This window comes from Martes martes (assembly GCF_963455335.1).
Source record: "Martes martes genome assembly, chromosome: 1".
Taxonomy (NCBI): Eukaryota; Metazoa; Chordata; class Mammalia; order Carnivora; family Mustelidae; genus Martes; species Martes martes.
In genome coordinates, this window is record NC_137888.1 from 7,931,171 (window position 1) to 7,952,272 (window position 21,102).

At 37.5% G+C, this 21,102-nt stretch overlaps 1 protein-coding gene across 1 annotated transcript in view; it reads right to left on the reverse strand.

Annotated features, from left to right (window-relative positions):
* TTC3 (tetratricopeptide repeat domain 3) overlaps positions 1 to 21,102 on the reverse strand; it is a 132,483-nt gene that overhangs the window by 43,578 nt on the left and 67,803 nt on the right. Inside the window, exons 22-31 of the mRNA XM_080826135.1 lie at positions 20,047 to 20,148; positions 18,343 to 18,435; positions 17,631 to 17,695; positions 16,469 to 16,605; positions 11,926 to 12,252; positions 9,347 to 9,598; positions 6,332 to 6,378; positions 5,334 to 5,390; positions 4,500 to 4,573; positions 2,819 to 2,980 (exon numbers count right to left, since the gene is read on the reverse strand). Of these exons, the coding sequence (XP_080682261.1) occupies positions 2,819 to 2,980; positions 4,500 to 4,573; positions 5,334 to 5,390; positions 6,332 to 6,378; positions 9,347 to 9,598; positions 11,926 to 12,252; positions 16,469 to 16,605; positions 17,631 to 17,695; positions 18,343 to 18,435; positions 20,047 to 20,148 (1,316 nt within the window). The remainder of the gene's footprint in view (positions 1 to 2,818; positions 2,981 to 4,499; positions 4,574 to 5,333; positions 5,391 to 6,331; positions 6,379 to 9,346; positions 9,599 to 11,925; positions 12,253 to 16,468; positions 16,606 to 17,630; positions 17,696 to 18,342; positions 18,436 to 20,046; positions 20,149 to 21,102) is intronic.

Genomic DNA, 21,102 nt, shown 5'->3' on the forward strand with positions numbered 1-21,102 from the left:
ACCAGAGACAAAAACGAGAAACACTGCATGTGACACGAGTTTAAAAAAAAAAAAAGCTAATTATGCCAGAGATATTAATAGTTATATATATATGCACATATAATTTCATAACTGGATGATGACCATTAGCATCTGAAATGGTCATGGTGGATCATCCTACAGCACTATTACCATCACTGCCTGCACAGTGGCAACAGATAAGGATGGAGAAAACATTTCTGAAGGCACCTCCACCCTGGTATTCTAGGTGTGGTCCTCTGAAAAAAATCACTGTTTTATACAAGCTCATGATTCTTATTTCAGAGTAATTTTATTTGCAGTACACTGTTACCTGACCAATGATCAATTCAGCTCTCCTGCTATTTGCAAGCTGCATGAAAGGACCGTATCTTCTACTTTTTCTGCAATCTTCCACAGTGCTTAACTCAAAGTGGTTAATAAACGCTGGCCAACTAATTAACACCACTGATGAGGTGTTAGGAAAAGCTAAGTGCAGAATACTATCCATTGAAATTTAATTTGCTTCAATTATCTAAAATCATAAAATATTAGAACTAGAAGGGCATTAGGTCAATTAAACACCAATCTTTCTAATCCCCTACTTCACGGTGAAATACTGAAGATGAAGTTAAAGCAGTTATCCCAATGTTCTTGATTCCCTGTCTAATATTTTTTTCTCTACATTCTTATCATAAAGAAAATTGTAGTAGTTTCATTTTTCTTTCTTTTTATCCACTGGCTCCTAAAAGAAATATATATTTTTTTCTTTTTAAAGTTTTTGTTTATCCACTTAAGTAATCTCTACACCAAGTATGGGACTTGAACTCACAATCTCGAGATCAAGAGGCATATGCTCCTCTGATTGAGCCAGCCAGGAGCCCCTGAGAAAAAAACATTCTTAAGCCCATCATCATATGTCTACTTTTGAAAATTCAAAGAAACAACTGTTTTGAGGTGTAACTTCCTACAACTTCATGACTTTAAGTTCTATCTCAAAATACAAATCAGCCTATTTTTTTTCCTTAAGTTGTTTAACTCCTCCCACTTATAACAGTAATAAATCTTTAAGAAGCAAGGTCCTCAGAATAACAGTTTAGCTTCAGTTCTGGATGCCTGAAGCAAAGCCTACCATATTTTAACAAATAACTAGTGTAGTTGTAGAGCTGTTTCCATACGGTCATCCAAGAGATTTCTCTGGAAATATGACTTGTTCAGCATTTCAACTCTAAAGAAAAACCGTGAAGAGGGATCTACGAGCATAACTAGACTGAACAGAAATAATGCAGCTGGGGAAAATCGGAGGAATGACTAAATCATGGATGAGTGACAGGTTTTCTGAGAGAATACTTAGCTCTTAAATTAGTTTTTTATTCAGGTCTTAGCCCTCAATTTCTTTTCTTTTTTTTTTTTAAGATTTTATTTATTTGAGACAGAGAGCATAAGCAGGTCAAAGGGCAGAGCTGGAGAGAGAGAAGCAGGCTCCTGCTGAGCAGGGAGCCCGACATGGGGCTTGATGTTGGAGCCTGATCCCAGGACCCTGAGATCAGGACCTGAGTTGATGGCAGATGCTTAACCAACTGAGCGACGTAGGCGCCCCTCAATTTCTCTTCTTAAGGAAGGTAGCAATGCCTTAATAGCAAGCTCTAAACAGTTAATTGCTTCCTAGATTTTCCTGAACTCTTTACTCCATTATTTTATCCACCCCACTCAGACGTATTAACTTGTCACTGGACTTATGAGATGCTAAACATCCACATCCACCAACAAAGGAACAGTAAGAGCAACTGATCATACTACTCCTTGTCAAATGTGTAACTCCACCCTTATCCAAGAGAGATATGTTCCAAAACTACCAGGGATGCCTGAAACAACATATAGTACTGAATCCTATTTATACTGTTTTGTTCCTACACATACATACCTATGATAAAGTTTAAGTTATAAATTAGGTACAATAAAAAATTCATAGCACTAACAATAAAATAGAACAGTTACAATAATATACTGTAATGAAAGTTATGTGAATGTGGTCTATCAAAATATCTTATCGCACTGTACTCACCCTTCTTGTGATGATGGGGGATGATAAAATGTCTACATGACAAGATGAAGTGAAGTGAGTGATGTAGGCACTGTGATGCAATGTTAGGCTACAACTGACCTTCTGACAATACGTCAGAAGAAGGACCATCGGCTTCTAGAGCACGACTGATGGAGGTAAGAGAAACCTTGGAAAGCGAAACTAAGGATAACGGAGGAGAACTGTACGCCTTGGAATTCATGATAGAAAATTATGGCCGGGGGGCTCCTGGGGGGACCTGAATCAGTTAGGTGTCCGACTCTTGGTTTCACCTCAGGTCATGATCTCACGGGTCAGGAGAGCAAGCCCAGTGCGGAGTTCCACGCTCAGCCTGAAGATTTTCTCCCTTTGCACCCCCATCCATGCACATGTGTGTATACATCTCTTTCTCTCTCAAATAAATAAATGTATCTTAAAAAAATAATTACGGCTGGAAACTCTTTAGGTCCTATCAGCATATACCAGATCAGTCTTAGAAATAGAAAATATCTATATTAATAAGCAGCTCAAAATGACAAAAACTAGTAATTACTAGGATTCTAAATTTAATAGTTAAAAACACTCAGTTAACTCTGTGTAATACCTGACAAAAGCTGTAAAAGTACTTTTCTTCCCTAGGTTTGTGAGCCAGTAAATGATTCCTTTAATAAGCACAATGGACACAAATCAAACAACTTGAGATCTTTAACTGGCAGCCTCAGTATAAAATAATTTTTGCAGGAATGTTAAACTACTTACTCATACAGAGTTGAACATTTTTGTTTTGGGTTAATGTCCCACAGCTTCTTATTACGGACAACATATTCACTACTGTGCTGCTCATAGATAGCTTCAAATTCTTCTACATCTTGCCGAAGGTGGTCAGGTACCACAAATGGGCCTGCAGGGTTTGAATTGCGTCTGCAGATAAAAAAACAATTTTGTGAATCATAAACTTGTGAGGTTACCCAGATAATATTCAAATTTTATATAATTTAAAATTTATAATATAAAATGTATAATTCAAATTTTACAATGCAAAAAAAAAACACTACCAGAGAATTCAATGTGGAAAAGTTACCCTTCCGCAAATACATATATATGCCTAACAGCTGAGTAAGCACTTTTAATTAAGTACCAGCCCTGGTCCCAAGAGCAAATTTTTTGAGACTCCCATTTTTAAAAGTATACTGTTACATTAATTGTAACTTGCTAAAGAGAAAAATGAAAGATTATAACTGCTATTAAGTCAAAATGAGATTGAGATACTTAATAAGAAGATTCTTTTTCTAAAACATAAGATTCTAGCACTCTAAAAAGATGCAGTAGTTTCAGTGTGAATTCTAAAACCAGGTTTTAATGGCTTTAATTCCTTGGCTCTTTTATTTACAAGCTTCAGGTTCTTGGGCACATCACTCAACTGTACCATTCAACTATACTGTGCATGACGGGTCTCCTTATCTGTAAAATGGACATAGTAACAGTACTTAGCTCTCAGGGTGGAAGAGTGGATTCATTGAGTTTATATATGTAAAGCCAATGGAACAGTACCTGGTACATAAGTGTTATCTAAGTATAGGCTACTACTATTTTAATTTAAAATAATTCTTCCATTTTGGGGCGCCTGGGTGGCTCAGTGGGTTAAAGCCTCTGCCTTCGGCTCGGGTCGTGATCTCAGGGTCCTGGGATCGAGCCCCGCATCGGGCTCTCTGCTCAGCGGGGAGCCTGCTTCCCCCTCTCTCTCTCCCTGGCTCTCTGCCTACTTGTGATCTCTCTGTCAAATAAATAAATAAATTTAAAAATAAAAAAATAAAAAAATAAAATAATTCTTCCATTTAAAGAATCCATGAAAATGACTGCGGAAAAGCAGCTGTTTTGACAACTCCCTTAAGAAATGTGAAAAAAAAAAATGTGGGTTTCTAGTCCCTAAAGGAATGACATAAAAAGGTCACTGCTTCTCACTACTTTTATTTCTTCATATGTCTGTTCGTTTCCTGAAAACTCAGTTTCAACAACCAGACACAAATGAAAACTGCTCACATCTAAGGTTAAACCACAACATCATGTAGAGCTTCTGAAACATCTGCCTCTCTCCTCTATAGCAAATATGCTACTGATTATCAATAGGACATTTTTTTCACTGAACATTTTAAGGACTGTTTTCTAGGATTTTCCCACAGTATCTTACACACAGTAATTTCCCAAACTGATCTAATGAATTTCATTAGCCCAGTGGTTTTAATGTAGTTTGTATGAATTCTTAATGCAGACAAGCCACACCATTAATTCAACCAAGATGGATCACACTAGGTTGTCCTAACATCTTTAGACGGTGAAGTTAGGGAAATAAAACACAAGTTTAATCTACGTTAAATTAACATGACTTGCTAAGTCAGAACATTTGAATTAAAATGAAGCAAAAAATTTTAATTGTACTTACTTATGGTCTTCACCTGAAGTGACAGTCTCATTATTTGTTGTTACTGAAGCTGTTCCAGACCCCACTAACATAGGCTGGTTTAAAAGAAAAATGAAAATGATTTTCCACCTCAGAATTCTATTAAAAAATTAGTATTAAAACTGAATGTTTATATAAATAAGCATGCAAACTGCCAATATATGACTTAATTAAATTTTTCTTGTGTACAGGAACACATAATAATAAAAGTTACAACAGCCATAAATGAGCCCAAATTAACATTCAGGTAGTTTTCAATGATCTGAAAAAATTTTAAGTCAAAGATAAAAAGTTTGTTTTTTTTTAAAAGAGTCTTATTTATTTATTTGACAGAGAGAGACCCAGAGAGAGAGGGAACACAAGCAGGGGAGCTGCAAAGAGTGAGGGAGAAGCAGGCCTCCCACCAAGCAGGGAGCCCGATGAGGGGCCCGATCCCAGGACCCTGGGATCATGACCTGAGCCAAAGGCAGACACCCAACAACTGGGCCACCCAGGTGCCCCTCCCTTTTTTTTTTTTTTTTTTGAAAAGGCAAGTTTTAGTGGAACTTACAAACAGCTGCTCTCATCTTCCCCTAATATTTGTTCCCTGTCTCAACTCCTGTCCCCCTGAGCCCCCCACATATACGACAGCCAAGGAGAACCCACCATAAGATAAACAGCACCCTATTTATGTCATGGGCTTGGCATGAATTTTAGATTAAATCTTTAAAAAAAAAAGTCTTCCTCTACAAAATGCTTCAAAATATTCCCCCAAATTGGTTAATTCTAATTTATATATTCAATTATTTTATACAAGAATTGATACAGAAAATATACCTTTGAATCTTTTGGCTTCTTTTTCTTGCCTTTATTTTTTATCTTGGAAGAATTAAACTGGAAAAATGGGAGGAAAAAAACAATGAAAACTCAAATAACAGAATTACGAAGCTCACAATAAAGATATCATAGGGTTTTAGCCTCTTGAATATATATAAAATAACAAAAATACTGAACAAAAATAACATTTAGTATGTTAGCACTAGTGTTATGATCTATAACAGAAAATAAGAGAAAGCTCAATGAGGACTATGACTAAAACTGCCCCAACATTTTACTCATTTGTAAGAAGGTTTATGTTATTCTAAGCAATTAATCAGTCTTTTAGAGTAACTCCAGTTATATGCTACTAGCATTTTAATGACATTCCTTTTACTAAGCTAAACCAGACACTCTACACCTGGCTAAACCCTGGGGGCACAGTGGACTTAGAAGACATGTAACTTTCCATGGTGTGTTAGCTGTGTTTCCATACTTACCTGGGCAGTATTTAACAGCAGATTAAGACAAAATTTCAAGTACAGATGACCTGATACTAAAATTCAGTAAACAACCATCTTTCTTTCTGAAAACTCCCACAACCTACTAAGAAAAACTCTGGGATTATTTTAACTTGAACTCAGTTTTGAGTCATTCAAAACAAAGTCTCTTTACTTTCCTTACAGTGCAAAACATTAGAATTTTAATCATTACAGATAGCTTTTCATTTTTATGCCAGGAGAAGACTAAACAACTCCTTCTCTATTTCTGAAATTGACATTTATTAGTTGCAAAACTTTATGGACACTGTCTAATTTAAGCCCCTAAATTTTCTGACTGTCACTCTAAGAGGAAGATTGGTATTAACTTTCTAATAAATGAGCATACATCAGCCAGAAATCCTTCAGATTTGGTTCTAGAATGCCACTGTGATGTAAATAAACACTGGCTTGGGTACTCCTCTCTTCTTTGGCTAACACAAATTAGCACACTACATTTAAAGGGATCAAGTAACTTACCGGCAAATCACCACTGTCTTGTTTCCTTAACACAGTGCAGCGGCTATCTGTAGAAAAATACCGATGATTTGTGAGAAAATGAAAGTTTGCAGTGCCAAACAACACATTAAGCCTTAAAGAGAACCACCCCAGATACTACTATCATCAACTACATTCTACTCCTTATTTGGCTTTGACACAAATTTAGTTTAGAAACCAAGAGCAAAATGGCCCATTAAAAGGAAACGAACTACAAAGAACCACAAAATGTGAATTCAATTCAGCACAATTTGAGTACTTTCTAGGGATTAAACTCTATGCCAGGTGCTGAGAATACAGAAATGCAGAAATAGTCCCTGCCACAGATAAGCTTGTGTCCTAAGTTGTATTGTGCAACACCTGTACAGGCAAACACCTGTAACCCAGTGTGCTAAGTGCCTCAATAAATACAACGGAAACAAAACTAATGGAATAATAAAGTTTTCAAGGATAAAGGCCCAAGAAGAGGTCAGGGAGAGCTTGGTGGGGGAAGGCAATATTAAAGTGAGACTTGAACAAGCAAATGAGTAGGACATGGCTGGAGGAAATGCCTGAGGAAAGATACAGGCAGGAAAGCACAAGGAAGGTTTGCACACCTTCAAGAAATGAGATGCATGTACAGAGGGCAGATGGGGACAGTAATGATAAACCCAGACAGATGATGTGTAGGCAAAACGAAGCAAGTGTTTAACAAAATCATTACACCATCAGATGTTCTAGAAGAGTCACTAGTGGCAATGTAAAGCGGAAGATCTGGAGTGGAAAGGTCTAGAGGCATAGAGACCAGTTTGGAGGCTACCAGGATGGTCTAATCATGAAAAGAATTACTAAGGCTCTGATGTAAGGAAGTGGAAAGGGACAGGAAGGACAGATCAAAGATAAAGCTTACTGGAACTGGTGACAAACTAGACATGGGGTAATAGGAAAAAGGAAGAAGTGAGACTAATTTCAGGGTTTCCTGCTTAGATACAAGATATATAACAATGTTACTAAGAATAATTTAGAAAAAATACATCTCTAGGGATAATAATAAGTGGGTTCAGCCACACTGCTCTTAAGGAGCCTTTTAGCTGTCTACAAATAAATAACAACAGGAAAATAGTATGCAGAGTTCAAGAGAGGCTGGAATTCTAACAAGTTATCATAGCATTGGTGACATTACTGAATACTTTCATTTACAAGACCAGTGGATTCTGTAAAGTTTTAAGAAATATAATCATCCCTTTAAATGAAATGAGATAAAACTGAAACTATCTGGGATAAAAGTGAGAAGGAGAGCTACTGGAGGAGAAAATCTGTTGGGATGGCCAGTCATTTGGCTGGTGGCTTCTGACTCTGACTAAAAGCAGAGGAATAGTCATAGCCAGACGGACTGCATCGTTAGGGTACCAAAAAAAAAAAAAAAAGTGCACACTAAGAGGGTGTCCTTTTTAGTTATTTTTGTTGTGTGATCCAAGTATCAGGTTTTATAAGCTCAATTACCAAACAGCATTTCATTACCAGTAGCAGCAAACTAATGGCAATAAATGCAGGCTATCAAGTAATATGCTGCCTCCAGTCACAAAGCCATCTATATTTGAATGTGCTCCTTCCTAAGAACCACACCAAAAGCAAGCTTTTTAGCTCCTTTTACATATGAACTTTATAATGTATGATACTTTTATACAAGGCCAGATCTTTTAATGTGCTCTTTAAAAAAAAAAGCATGAAATTTAAAAGTCTAACTCCTGACAGTCAGTAAAGCATATGCTGAGGAATGTGGAGGGAAAGGTGGGGGAGGGGGTATAAGACACACATGTTGTACCGAAGGTAAGAAGTTAAAATCAGGGGTGCCTGGGTGGCTCAGTGGGTTAAAGCCTCTGCCTTCAGCTTGGGTCATGATCCCAGGGTGCTGGGATTGAGCCCCGCATCGGGCTCTCTGCTTAGCGGGGAGCCTGTTTCCTCCTCTTTCTCTGCTTACTTATCTGCCTACTTGAGATCTCAGATCTCAGTCTGTCAAATAAAATCTTCCAAAAAAAAAAGTTCAAGTCAATTTAGAATCTAAGAATATCAGAATTTTGAAGCAAAATGGGACTATACAGACCACAGGCTCCAAATCCTATCGTTCAATGATAAAGAAACTAAGATCCGAGAGAAGCTAAGGAATTAACTATTAGTCATCCTATTCTGCTCAACTGGACTCCATGCTGCTACCCAAACAGGTGACCCAACTCCCCTCAACCCCATGTCTCTTAAGTCCAACGCCCAGCTGTCTGACTACATCCACGTTCACAGCTCCGACTCGAGCCCTGCACCAAGGCTTCATCTTCCCAAGGAAGAACGCAAGTGCCTGATCCTCCATTTCAACCACCAGCATCTTTCTGGTCCTCTCTTACTGAGCTTATGTCCACATTATAGTTATTCGTATATTCATCTCATTCCCTTTTCTACAATATAAGGTCCTTGAGGGCAGGAACTAGCATAAGCATTTCTGAGTTAACATCCAGCTTGGGCAGGAGCCTTAAAGCAGTGGTAAAAACAAGGTTTTTAGTGAACTGAATGAGAGAAGAAGCTGGGCCACTGCCTACTTTCCTGACTCCCCATTCTAAGTTCTTCCCACTACAACAGCTATGCTATTTCTAGATTCTGCAAACATCACCTCCTCTGCAGGGCGATGTTTTCTTGAAGGTTACAATTTAAACCATTCACTGATAAATTCTGTCCATTTAATATGCAACCTTTGCCATGATACTGTCAATGTATCTAAGATGAGAAGAGCAGGCATGTTATCAGTGTAACACACCCATCTGAGCACCCCTACAACACTTAGCTCAACAGAGTAAAAACATGACACTCAAAAAAAAAAAAAATCACTATTCTTCATCACTTACTTCCCCAAATAAGCAGGCTGTACCATAATAATTCTATTTTGTCAAGTATTAAATAAGCTAGGTTCTTCACAGATTTGTTTTCCCTGTCAGACCAGATATAATATACATTGAAACTCAGCCCACACACCCATTATGTCAAAGAACTCGTCTAGAGCATTATGCAGCGCCGGGAACTTGTCTCTGTGCTCTTCTAGCAGCCATATTAAACACCGCGCTTCCTTCAGTGCTGTTGGCTCACAGAAGTAATCAAGCTGCTTTCCTTCTATAGAGGCTAGTTTATGACCGTATTTCTCATTCCAGAGAAAAGTCATGATGCTAAAATCAAGTTCCTTAAGAGATGCTCCGTAACGAGAAAAAAAAGGTCCTGTGGCATCTAAACCTGTAATAAAAACAAAACCCAAATCAGAAAAAGGAAAAATCATTTACCATAAAATCGCATTCAATCTTACATCTCTGAAAGCAGTTCAGTTATAGCTTGCTGACATTTTCAGTGAAAACACATGCTTGAATACAAACTTGTTCAAGCTACTTTGCATTTTAGGAATACCACTTAACACTGATACGCTAATTACAATAGTTCTTATCTATTAGTTAAATAAGGTGGGCCAAAGCCTTCTTACAGAATTGTTCATATATTATAAGCTTCTATGGTCATTTTTATTAGACTTCAGCAATGAAAACAAGGCATTAAATTCCTGTAAAACTATTACAACTTTTTTAATAATTCAAAATGATTTTTATCCTAATTAGTACAAACTAGCAAGATTTTAGTGCTTTTCTACATATATTCTATAGTAACAATAATATGGAAATTCTTCGCAAGTGCCTTTAAAACAGGAAAGGGGTAAACAAACCACCCCTCCAACACCTCCATTAATGGCTCCTTACCCTCCTCCAAAAATCAGGATGGTCACTATTCCCACTTTTATTCCACCTTCTAACAATCAGAAAAAGAAGTGGCTGCAACCTCATACCACTGTTCTGAAGGGATGATGAGCCCCTACCCTTACTAACACAGCCTCCAATAGGCAAAGACCAGTTCTGGTCTATCTTCCCACCAATCTCCAATACAGCACAACTTGCCTCTTATGTCAGCCACAGTTTCTCAGTCAGCATATGAAGCGGACTGCTGAGTCAGAGTTACCCTGGATGGGTTTCCTCCAAATGAAACAGTTACCTTACAGACATCATGCTGCATGAAAAAATGTGCTCACTGAAGGGAAGGCAAGAGGTCACATCTACGATTAAAATGTTACTCTCCCCACACCCCTCATATAAACCGACTTCTCATGTTAAATAAACACATGACGTGACCCTACAGTATATATTTTTTGTGGAGAAGGAAATAAAACTCCAGGAATTGGAAATTACTTGCTTTTAATAAATAAATATGAGCTTTACATCAGGGATATAGTATAACCTTACTAATCAACATGGCTGAAGTCATTTTAGAGCTTTTTAAAATAAAAACTGCATTTAAATAATGTGTATATACTTATTAAAATGTCTTTAATCTTCAGAATGAATGTGAATTATAACAAAACGACCCATTAACCTTTCCGTCAGTGAGCTAGAAGGCTCAAATGCTACCTACCATACACTGAAAGAATGGTGGTGGGCATGCTTGCCTGCGTAAGCATAACCAGAAAGCTTCCTTCTCCTGAATCTATCTTCCAAAGCAGAACAAAGTGAAAAATAACATAATTTACTTACTTGATTGTTAACAGATGCAAATGACAACCTTATCACTTACAAGTAATATTCTGGGACCAGAAACCCATGCAGACCTATGCTCAAAGCAGCAACACTTAGCTATCAACTATGCCGAGCTTCCTGCTATCTTACTTTGTTTCTACTGACAGAAATTTATCAATATATTCTATGAAACTCTAGAATTCTAAGGGCTCCATGTCCCTAAAAATTCCAGCAGATGGGGGTGACCTGCAGAGGCCTGGCATCTCACTCTATGGACTGCTCCTCTGTGGCTCCCACTGGCCTTGTATCCAACAGCTGCCAAGTGAATCACTTACTCTCTGAAGCCAGTTACCACCAAAGTCACCAAGACAAACAGTGCCCTGTTAGGTACCCAGAGAAATCTCAAGCTAGTGTTCGACCACAACTCTAGCTGCAGCTGCTTTCTGCAGTCCCCCCATGGCCTTGGGCAAAGAGCCTACTTCGGGGGAGAGGAGGGTCTTCCTCCACCAAATTAGGAAAATCAAGAACAGCAGCAGAGTTTTAAAATCCTGTGATCCAACCTCAGAGTATTTTTCTCACAATCCTAAGATACAGATTTGCTTTCAGTGATCCTAAGCAATTAGTTCCGCTCTCTCTTCCTCTAAGTTTCCTAAGGAATCTGACTAGAACTGCGTGATCCCAGAGGACACTCAGTCAGTCACCTCCAGGAGGCGCTACTGACCCCATAACCTGCCTAGCATTCACTTCGTTTAAACATTTACAAATAGTTCAGCAAAATACAGGACTGGATCTTCTGACTAAACTTTGTGTTTGCACCTTTTGAACGTGTACTGTAACCTATCGATAAAATGACCTAAACTGTGAGTTGGAAGGGAATACTATTTTTAACCATACAAATCTGTAGTCCTACATTAAAAAAAAATCATAAATGATGACAGAAAATGAAAAAGGGATCAGAGGCCGATGTCCACCCTTCCTACTAAGCAGCAGCTCTAGAGCTCAGTGGCATACCAAAGCTGTTAAGTTTCTGGATCCAAGCGGCTAATTTTGGCTCCACTTCTTTAAGCTCGCTCAAAACATGCAGAAATATCCTGGTCTTCACTCTATTCTTTTCTTGAATCAAGTGACGAATGACATAGTCCACTGCTTCATTTAGAAAATTTCTGCTAGAAAAACAAGTTGTATAGTCTTCTGTGCTTAAAACCTTCCAAGAAAGCAATTCTTTGAGAAGCTTGGAAGTGTTCAGAATGCCAGATTTTATCTTGTCAGCATATTGCTTTATGCACTGCAGAATTCTGTCGTCAAGGAACTGGCAACTCTGAACGTTGTCTGCAGTTTCTATGGATAAATAAAAGTGGTTAAAGTGAGCAACGGACCAATCTGCAAAGATATAAACTGAGAAGAGAAATAATATAGCATTACATAATAATATAAAATATGGTTCAGAGGGATTCTTCATGTTTTAAGTAAACTCAAGAAATTTTAAATTTGGAATATACTTAACAATACCTTTGGAAACATATGAAAGTTCACATTAAATCAAACATATCAAAAGTACCTTATCTCCTTCACTCTACATCACTCATGTAACATTTAAAAACTTAGTTCTTGTAAAATAAGGTTGAACAATCCTAACCCAGCCTCATCACTACCTATACTTTATATTTAGTAACTATATTTAATCATTAAGAACGCAAAGGGTTGGGGAGCCTGGGTGGCTCTGTCGTTAAGCATCTGCCTTCCGCTCAGGTCATGATCGCTGGCTCCTGGGATCAAGCCCCACATTGGGCTCCCTGCTCAGCGGGAAGCCTGCTTCTCCCTCTCCCACTCCCCTTGCATGTGTTCCCTCTCTCACTGTGTCTGTTTCAAATAAATAAATAAAATCTTTTAAAAAAACAAAGACTGCAAAAGGGTTTTTTCTGGAGTTGAAAGGGTCATTTATTTATGAATTCAATTAATATTTGGTAGTTATTGTTAATGGTATTCATCTTACTGTTGGATCCTAAACCATAGGTCCCCATGGAGATGTTAACTCCAGGCTGGAAAATCTCTCAGAAGTTCATCTTCCCAACCCATGAATCTCCCTAATGGATTGCCATTTAGCCTCTTGAAGCGTCCAAAATTAAAAAAACAAACATTCACTGGAGACTTCTATAGTAGGAAAGATAATTTTGACTGATTTGTGAAACATTAATGGAATACTAAATAAAAAATAAAAACAAGAGGAAGTGTTTCATTTTGGTAACAGCCGTCACAGAAAATGAGAAAGAATAACTTCAACTGAAAACTGAAAGTACCCTGGGGATGTAATGTCCAGCACAGTGACTACAATTAATACTACTATATTGTGGGTCACCTGGGTGGCTCAGCTGGTTGGTTAAGGGTCTGACTCTTGATCTCAGCTCAGGTCTTGATCTCAGGGTCATGAGTTCAAGTCCTGCATTGGGTGCCAAGCTAGGTGTGGAGTCTACTTAAAAATAATAAATAATAATACTGTACTGCATATTTCTTTTTTTTTTCTTAAGATTCTATTTATTTGACAGACAGAGATCACAAGTAGGCATAGAGGCAGGCAGAGAGAGAGGAAGGGAAGCAGGCTCCCTGCTGAGCAGAGGGCCCGACGCGGGGCTCGATCCCAGGACTCTGGGACCACGACCCGAGCCGAAGGCAGAGGCCCCAACCCACTGAGCCACCCAGGCACCCCGCGTACTGCATATTTCAAAGCAGCTTGAAGGTGGATCATGAAAGTTCCTGTCATAAGAAAACAAATTCTGTAACTATGCACTGTGATGGATGTTAACTGGACTTACTATGGTGATCATTTTGCGATATATACGAATATACAATATATACATCATGCTGTACACCTTAAACTCACGTAATGTTATGTCCTTTATTCTTCAACTAAAAAAAACAACTCTTAATTAAAAAAAAAAACCTGGAAGCAAATATGCTCACAGGTATAGTATAATCACATTCCCACGGTGATCAGGGAATAATAACAAGACAAACATAAAACAGAAGGCTGGGTTAGGTAATCCCAAAAGCATCTTTTATGAACTGCTTCTTTATCTGAACTCAGCATTATTTCAGATAATTAGTAGCTAATTCATGTTCAGTGTTTTAGAATCTAACTCTGCACAGTGGAGTTTACAGAACACTATCAAACAGGCAATATGCACATCAGCTATTATTTCCATCTTCACTGCAGTGATGAGGAAGCGGACAAAGATCTTGCCCCACGTTAGCTTACTGCCATCCCTGCGTCTGGGGATTTCGAATCCCTGTGTATGTCCTGCTTCCAAATATAGTGCTCTTTACACCAACCTCTCCCCATCTCAGAGCAACACAATAAAGTAGTGGTACTAAAATACAAGTTGACCATAAGATACCTAGGAATAAATCTAACCAAAGAGGCAAAGAATCTATACTCAGAAAACTATAAAGTACTCATGAAAGAAATTGAGGAAGACACAAAGAAATGGAAAAATATTCCATGCTCATGGATTGGAAGAACAAATATTGTGAAAATGTCTATTTTACCTAAAGCAATCTACACATTTAATGCAATCCCTATCAAAATCCCATCCATTTTTTTTAAAGAAATAGAACAAATAATCCTAAAATTTATATGGAACCAGAAAAGACCTCGAATAGCCAAAGGAATATTGAAAAAGAAAGCCAAAGTCGGTGGTATCACAATTCCAGACTTCAAGCTCTATTACAAAGCTGTCATCATCAAGACAGTATGGTACTGGCACAAAAACAGACATATAGACCAATGGAACAGAATAGAGAGCCCAGAAATAGACCCTCAACTCTATGGTCAACTAATCTTCGACAAAGCAGGAAAGAATATCCAATGGAAAAAAGACAGCCTCTTCAACAAATGGTGCTGGGAAAATTGGACAGCCACATGCAGAAAAATGAAATTGGACTATTTCCTTACACCACACACGAAAATAGACTCAAAGTGGATGAAGGACCTCAATGTGCGAAAGGAATCTATCAAAATCCTTGAGGACAATGCAGGCAGCAACCTCTTTGACCTCAACCGCAGCAACTTCTTCCTAGGAACATCGCCAAAGGCAACAGAAGCAAGGGCAAAAATGAACTATTGGGATTTCATCAAGATCAAAAGCTTTTGCACAGCAAAGGAAACAGTTAACAAAACCAAAAGACAACTGACAGAATGGGAGAAGATATTTGCAAACGACATATCAGATAAAGGGCTCGTATCCAAAATCTATAAAGAGCTTATCAAACTCAATACCCAAAGAACAAATAATCCAGTCAAGAAATGGGCAGAGGACATGAACAGACATTTCTGCAAGGAAGACATCCAGATGGCCAACAGACACATGAAAAAATGCTCCACATCACTCGGCATCAGGGAAATACAAATCAAAACCACAATGAGATACCACCTCACACCAGTCAGAATGGCTAAAATTAACAAGTCAAGAAATGACAGATGCTGGCGAGGATGCGGAGAGAGGGGAACCCTCCTACACTGTTGGTGGGAATGCAAGCTGGTGCAACCACTCTGGAAAACAGTGTGGAGGTTCCTCAAAAAACTGAAAATAGAGCTACCCTACGACCCAGCAATTGCACTCCTGGGTATATATCCTAAAGATACAAACGTGGTGCTCCGAAGGGGCACGTGCACCCGAATGTTTATAGCAGCAATGTCCACAATAGCCAAACTGTGGAAAGCGCCTAGATGTCCATCAACAGATGAATGGATAAAGAAGATGTGGTATATATACACAATGGAATACTATGCAGCCATCAAAAGACATGAAATCTTGCCATTTGCGACGACGTGGATGGAACTAGAGGGTATCATGCTTAGCGAAATAAGTCAATCGGAGAAATATAACTATCATATGATCTCTTTGATATGAGGAAGTGGAGATGCAAGGTGGGGGGGTTTGGGGGGAGGTAGGAAAAGAAAAAATGAAAAGATGGGATTGGGAGGGAGACAAACCATAAAAGACTCAATCTCAAGAAACAGACTGAGGGTTGCGGGGGGGAAGGGGGATGGGAGAGGGTGGTGGGGAAATGGACATTGGGGAGGGTATGTGCTATGATGAGTGCTGTGAAATGTGTAAACCAGACGATTCACAGACCTGTACCCCTGGGGATAAAAATACATTATATGTTTATTAAAATAAAAAAAATTTAAAAAAAAAAAATAAAATAAAATAAAATACAAGTTGAAATCTAAATTTTGATTCGGTAACAATTAATATAATCCCCAATGAGATGGATATTTGTGTTTATACTTTTCTTTTTTAAAGATTTTATTTATTTATTTGACAGAGATCACAAGTAGGCAGAGAGGCAGGCAGAGAGGGGAGGGGGGAGCAGGCTCCCTGCTGAGCAGACAGCCCGATGTGGGGCTCGATGTGGGGCTCGATCCCAGGACCCTGGAATCATGACCTGAGCCGAATGCAGAGGCGTTAACCCACTGAGCCACCCAGGCGCCCCTGTGTTTATACTTTTAAGCAAGAGGATATTACTTGCATCATGCCCCTGACTTTTAGCATACCTTTCTGCTCTTCAGTTTTGGGGGGATTACTCTCTCTTAAGTCCTCTTCCATTCTTTCTTGTGCTAATTTTTTTGCTTCTTTTTTTTGGATCTTTCTCTTCAATTTTTTGTCTTCTTTCAGTCTTAGCTTCTCTAGGCTGATAAGAATTTACAATTAGTGATAATCCACCTTTGTTATAAACTCAGTCAACTATCTGCCTATTACAGAAACCATCCTCCCAGTAGAAAGCTCGAAGTTTCCCTTTTAATATAGAACTTGGCCTGCATCTTCTCTTTAATATAAAAAACTTGTTGACACAAGTTCAATTAAAATTAGGGTACTTATTTCATGAAAGCAAGAACTCAGTGACTGAGTAACTTATAATTAAAGGTGGCATGCACACATTGTACAAATGTTATTTCCATATGTAAGTTATTGCTTAGGGTAAATAAAAATAGTATGAATTATCCTGCAAGATAATACATATGTATACTCATTTCTAAGAAAGATCATACAGTAAAATATCATTTTCACATTGCAATAATGGCCCACAACACCAGAATTTGGTTGATATGGTTTACAATGAATTCTCTTCAACAAATAATTCCGTTCATCTTTTCTTTTGTTTTTTCTTGGTCATAAATGATGAAAAAAATCACTTTTTGGAATGGAGGACAAGAAGCAAGACCAAAAAGAAGGAGGAAAAAAAAAAAGGACTGGAATTATTTGATCTAAACAATAATATATAGAAGTGAATATTTTTTACAGTATATTGCATTTTTCAGGATGAGAAATAGTCATTGGTTCAAAAATGTTTTCTGAAGAGAGATAAAAAAAGAAAAATGCTTTTGGAATTAAAGTTTAAACAACTGAGAGCTAACTATATAAATTTTATCTAAATGCCAAAGCTATTAATCAACATGTCATTTCACAGCATCAAATGTCATAATTTTACTTAAAAATTGAACCACCAAATAATACTACTTATTCAAGCTTTTAGTATTTAACCATAGGTTTATTCTCTTTAAGTTTTAAATATCCATAAAATTCATTTAAACACCACTTATTTGAATAAGTATATACAGCCAATTTAAAAAATAACATAACTTAGAAATCTGCATTAATAGAAGTATATTCTAATAGACATCATTAAACTACTGATTGATAGTTAAAAAATCTTACCTAGAACATTTCTGCTTCAGAATAGGTCTTGGAGGAACCTTTTCTTTTATGACCTTGTGTTCAAACTTTAAATAAAACAAAGATATCCAAAATTTGTCTCATACTCTCAGGACATAAAGCACAAAACCATAAATATCAGTTCAGAAGCACACACAGCCAATGTTCAATTTGATATAGAACAGGGATGATGTTCTGACCCAGACAAAAGCCCAGAAAATTTTAGCAAAACAATTTACTGAAAAGAGGAACAAAAGAGTAAACATACTTTAGGAAGCTCAAAAAATATATATATATTAAGAGTAACCAGATCAAATAAACTACAAATACTTTTAGAACAACCCACTCCTAATACTCCCATACAGTGCAGTGAAAGGTAATCCTTCAAAATACCCTCTCCCCTCCCTAGTAACTCCACCCTGGTTAATACCCAAAAATTTACTGGGGATTAAGAAAACAAGATTATCAAAAAGAATAAAAACCATGAAACTAAAATGTAAAAGGTATCCTCTTTTAGGAAATGAAAGAATGTGAGAATCCTTCATTGCAAAGATACATTCTGACATCCCAGTATTTCTTATATTTTCTTAAATTGAGGAACATTTCTCCTAGATAACAAAGATCCAAACTGTACAATTACCCAAATCTAAATCATATTTTAAAGTTATAAACATTTTGGTTAACAATTTGGTAATATTTCTATTAGATTACTTACTTCACATTTAACTTGACCACCACTGCTGAAAATGATTATCTTAGAAATGATTCCTTCACAGTCAGGGGTAAGACAAATTCCTTGTAGAAAATCCTATTTGATTTAAAAAAAACAAGTGCTATATCTCAGAATAAATTTATGTATGTACACAATTTTTACCATCAGGAACAGTCAAGATATGTCTAAAACCTCCTTTAGGGAAGCACTGAAAGTCCCCGCTTCTTGTCTTCTGACTTTTGGAGCCTCCCTTGGAGAAGGAATATACTCCCAGCTATAAGACTGACCAAGTGACTTGCTTCGGCCATTACAGAGTGAGCTGACATAATGTACCCTATGTCTACGCAAAAGCTTTAAGAAACAATGAATGGACTGGCCATTGCTCTTTACCCTCTCCTACAGGAACATGTTCTGGTCACTCATCAACCTCAATTTGGAAACAAAGAACACAGCTACACAGACAAGAGCTGCTGGCCCACAGCTGCAGAACTCTAGGACGATTAACGTAAGCAAGAGAAGAACATTTCTTATTATAAATCAAGATATACTTACTTAGGTTATGTATTACTGCAGTATATCCTAGTGTAAGGTGACTAATTTACAGGGACTGTTTTAACTCACAGGAATGGTTAAGAGCACTAAGGGTGCATGTGTAACTAGAGACACTGAATTAATGTCAAAGACACAGCAAAAATGACTCAACAGCAACAATTATTTGGTTATATCATTGTATCTTCAGTTAACTATGTGAAAATGCATAAAATGTGAGAATTTATTCCTAAAGTTGAATAATTCCTCTTGCTAAGAAACACCTAGCACAAGCACCTTACTCTTCTCTCCAACAAGAACAGGCTTACATGAAGCTAAACAGTGTAGAAAATGGTCTTCTTAACTAATGATATACTATATACTGGTTAATTGAACATCATAATAAAGATAAATAAATAAATAAACACATTAAAAAAAAAGAAAACCGGGGGTGCCTGGGTGGCTCAGTGGGTTAAAGCCTCTGCCTTTGGCTCAGGTCGTGATCCCAGGGTCCTGGGATCGAGCCCCGCATCGAGCCCCACATCAGGCTCTCTGCTCACCAGGGAGCCTGCTTCCTCCTCTCTCTCTGCCTTCCTCTCTGCCTACTTGTGATCTCTGCCTGTCAAATAAATAAATAAAATCTTTAAAAAAAAAAAAAAGAAAAGAAAACCGTTTTCTTTTTTAAAGTCCATAGCTTATAGGAATCAGAAACAAATGAATGCAAATAAGATTACAAAATTACAAAATATCTACCTAATGGTAATCAACATTATCTTGCTAATTAAGAAAAACCACAATGAACGGTGGCACTGTCAAATTTATTTCTTAGTACAAAGTACATCAAATTTGGTAGAAAGTAAAAACTGTGAGACCCTAATGCTACATCAGAACACTAACATCACACATTTAAACTTTAATTTTTGATAAGACTCCCCATATAAAAACTGGTTAAATATTTTACTAAAGGCCTCTATGGTTATTGCCCTTATCCCAGTATAAAATAAATACAAGAACTGATTTTCTACTTTTTCATTAAAGTTTTAATTTAAAACTTTTTAATTATGGTTAGAATGCACAGAAAAGAATTGATATTCACTAAAAACATTTCCTAAAGAGTCTCAGGGGAAAAAAATTAACATAAATTAAGCATACTACAAAATCCAGACAAACTGAACTTACCTTGTCAATTTTATCATTAAAAGTTGTTGTTTTCAACTTCTTCCAACAGTTCATGTGAAATTCTATTTTACAGTACTGGCAGCAGCTAATTCGTATAAAACCCTAGAGGTTTAAAACAGCGTTTAACACAATTAAAGATGCCTACACATACACACTCTCTTTCACAATCACAACACAGATATTAAGCAAAGAGAGAACTGTCTGCATTCACCTGGCAAACGTAACTAGATATCACATTCTCTCCTAGGTAAATAAAATCCTTCTATACTCCTAAATCCCTAGTGCTAGAGACAGAGAACTTGACTGACATATTCCTATCCATAGCATACAGATGTATTATCCTTTACAATATCAAATGATTTACAAACATTATTCATCTGATCCCCTAACCAGGGAGAATAGGCAGTTCCTATCTTCTTGAATAAAGTAAGGCCCAGGAACTAGTTAAGTGCCAGACATGGTTTCAGACTTAGGTTTCTAGGAGATAATTCAGTGGTCACAATGGCCTTCAGATTTCCTGGACTCAAATTTTACAAGAAATTACAATTGCAACCAATCAAAAGTAACAATATCGGGGTGCCTGGGTGGTTCAGTGGGTTAAACCTCTGCCTTCGACTCAGGTCATAATCTCAGGGTCTTGGGACCAAGCCCCACATCAGGCTCAAGCCCCACCTCAGGCTCTCTGCTCAGCAGGGAGCCTGCTTCCTCCTCTCTCTCTGCCTGCCTCTCTGCCTACTTGTGATCTCTCTCTCTGTGTCAAATAAATAAATAAAATCTTTAAAAAAAGAGAGAAAGAGAAGTAACAATCTCATTTTCTTTCCTGTGCTCCTAAGAAATAGGCAAGTTATATGAACAGAGGCTAGAAAGGGGAAATAGAATTAGCTAGCCTGCCTTCTTAGGTTACTATCTCTGGACTCAGTGTTTATCTAGTGGCCCTGGGCCCCAAATGAGATGATGCAGACCTACAGAAGTCCAGGGGATAAGGCAGAAGAGAAGACATAAAACTGCCAACAACAGAAAACTTGGATACCTCCACTTACAGAATTTGTTCTGGAC